The 2,475-nt window shown below is 43.3% G+C and overlaps 1 protein-coding gene across 1 annotated transcript in view; it reads right to left on the bottom strand.

Annotated features, from left to right (window-relative positions):
- Nucleotides 1–1,793: 1,793 nt before the first annotated feature.
- RALGAPA1 (Ral GTPase activating protein catalytic subunit alpha 1) overlaps nucleotides 1,794–2,475 on the bottom strand; it is a 124,300-nt gene continuing 123,618 nt past the window's right edge. The window contains exon 40 of the mRNA XM_035902040.1: nucleotides 1,794–2,148. Coding sequence (XP_035757933.1) covers nucleotides 1,988–2,148 — 161 coding nt within the window. The 3' untranslated portion in view covers nucleotides 1,794–1,987. The remainder of the gene's footprint in view (nucleotides 2,149–2,475) is intronic.

Genomic DNA, 2,475 nt, shown 5'->3' with positions numbered 1-2,475 from the left:
AGCACGCAAAATAGCCCAGTCTTTTGATTAGCATTGTCTAAAGCAGTTATTTCTGTAGTTTTATATTTTGTTACACACAACAAAAGGTTCACGTGTGTCGTGCCTGCCCAAAGGCTGAAAGCAAGCGATAAGTGCTTCATTTTAAATGTGCTTTCACGGACTTTCCCGTTTTAGTTCCAGGACCTGGACAAATGAATTAACACGATATAACCTAAAGCAGCCAAGACTTGCTGTCTGACGGAGGAGGCTAAACTCGCAGCTCGCTCTTCTCACGTGCCAGAAATAAAGCACGTTGGTTTAAGTTGTGCATTTTTCCATCATTTATTGGTAACGGAGACTTAGGTAAAAATGCCTGTTCATGCAATTAAATGATTTCTCCCCCGGAGAAGGTCACTATGTTTTTTTTTTAAATCATCGCTCTCCTTTCTCCACTTGTACAGTCAAAGACGAAGGGCTCCAGACCACAGAAACCTGACGATTATTAACTGCTCCTACAATTAGCACTCGAACAACCAGCCTGCGCTTTGCGTTACCTGCGGAGCTACCTGCAGTGTATTTACTAGACCCGGGGAAAAGTTTTCAGTACGGCGTTCTTGCAGGGGGCTGGGAAAGAGCTCCTAAGAACTCGTGTGCATTGTTTAATACAAATGAAAAGGAAGGTGTGTATCGCACTTAACTGCTCCACGCGTAGTATGCTGCTATTCTCTAAACTGGAGTAAGGATCTAATCACTGAGGTGAATGACTAATATACAAAAGGTGGTAAGAATAATTTTATTGTATTATTTAAATAGCATGTCTTCTCTTCAACCATTACAAATTCGTAGATACTACATGAATGGCAATACGTAATTTATCTTTTTATTGTTGCCCATATGATATATTTACACATGCAGTTAGTACCGATGCCATGCTACATTTTGTTAACAGCATTTTGTTTGCCAGACTCAAAATGTGAGCATTTCATCTTCTGTAGGAAAATATCTCTGGGTGGGTGGAACGCCTGTACTAATCTGCACTCACAGGGTTGGAATCGTCAGCAGTTCAGGCCAGGCTCCTGGAGCATGTTCCCTTTTCCTCCCTCGTACACATCATCAGAGCAATGAATTTCTATCGGGAAAGTGCTCTTTTTTTTTTTTTTTTTTTTTTTTTTTAACGTAAGAAACAAGAATATACATCTAGACTCAGCAGCCCGGTGACAAAGGCTAAAACCCCTGATACTTGATGGCATTTACTATTGATAGCACTTGGAAAAGCAAACGTTATAAAAATATTTGGAAGCCAAGCATAAGTAGGATTTCAGCACAGTGATTTTTTTTTGTTGTTGCTGTTTTTCTGGCATAGATTGTGGCATCACCTGCACAGTTACGAAATGATACGTTGCCTTCTGAGGAAGGAGTTGGTGCTACGAGCTAGTTATTTCGTTTGGACTCTGTAATGCTTGAAAGGCCGTTGAACTATTTTATTCTTAACATAAATAACCTGTACACATCCTGTGCATTAACATTGTGACATCTGACAAAGACTTTACAAATGCAACTTCAATTTAAAATTGTACATTCATTTTCAAGTTGTACATACTCCTTTCTTTGTTACAGAGAAAATTGCAATGGGGCACAATAAATATAGTGTAATCAAACTGCAGTCTCCAATTCCGTATATGACTCGAGATCAACCAGAGTTAAAAATGACTACTGTTAAGATACCGTAATCATCCAGGAAGGTAAAAGGTGCAGAGGACAAACTGCACTGCAAAAAAAAAAAAAAAAAAAAAAAAAAAGGCGGCCTAGAGTTTGATAAAAAACCAAAAGCTAAAATATTAAAAGTAAAATTCCAGTGTTGCTGTTTAAAATAAACATACAGCACAGGGGTATGCAGGGAAAGGGCACACAGACATCGGAGACGTTATCCTTTTAACGGGAAGTGGTGAGTTGCTGCGGGAAGGGCGGCCGATCGCTGATCACTAGAAAGCTGCAGGCATCTCGCCACTTAGGACTTGTTGGCTGAGCCAGAGGAGCGGCGCAGTTTCATGGACATGCGGCTCTTGCTAGTCCGAGGAGACATTGGAGAGGCTAAGTCTGTTCCATCCACCTGTGCTGGTGCTGCTGCTGCTGCTGGAGTTTCTCCCGGCTGAGTCTCTGGGAAAAAGCCTGCAGAGGACAGCAAGAACCAGCTGGGTCAGTGCCGCCTTCTGCACTCGCGGCACAGGGATCTATTCACGAGGGGCAGAGAGGAATTTCAGTGCTGCCGTCACTCCCACAGCATCTCCTAGCCCTTTACCAGCTGTGGGTGATGGTGCTGCACGTGGAGCTAGCACCTGCCACAAAATCCACAAATCTAGAGAAAAGATGGTGCCAGAAACCACCGAGCTACGGGACTGCAGAACCCCCTCGCTCTCGGCAATCGAGGCAGCACTGAAGCGGGGGACATTCTCCCGCTAACCGGGAGAACAAGCACCTCCAGTTCCCTCGCAGGGG

This window comes from Egretta garzetta, unplaced genomic scaffold, assembly GCF_000687185.1.
Source record: "Egretta garzetta isolate BGI_Z169 unplaced genomic scaffold, ASM68718v1 scaffold79, whole genome shotgun sequence".
NCBI classification, from domain to species: Eukaryota; Metazoa; Chordata; class Aves; order Pelecaniformes; family Ardeidae; genus Egretta; species Egretta garzetta.
This window is presented reverse-complemented; position numbering and strand designations above follow the sequence as displayed.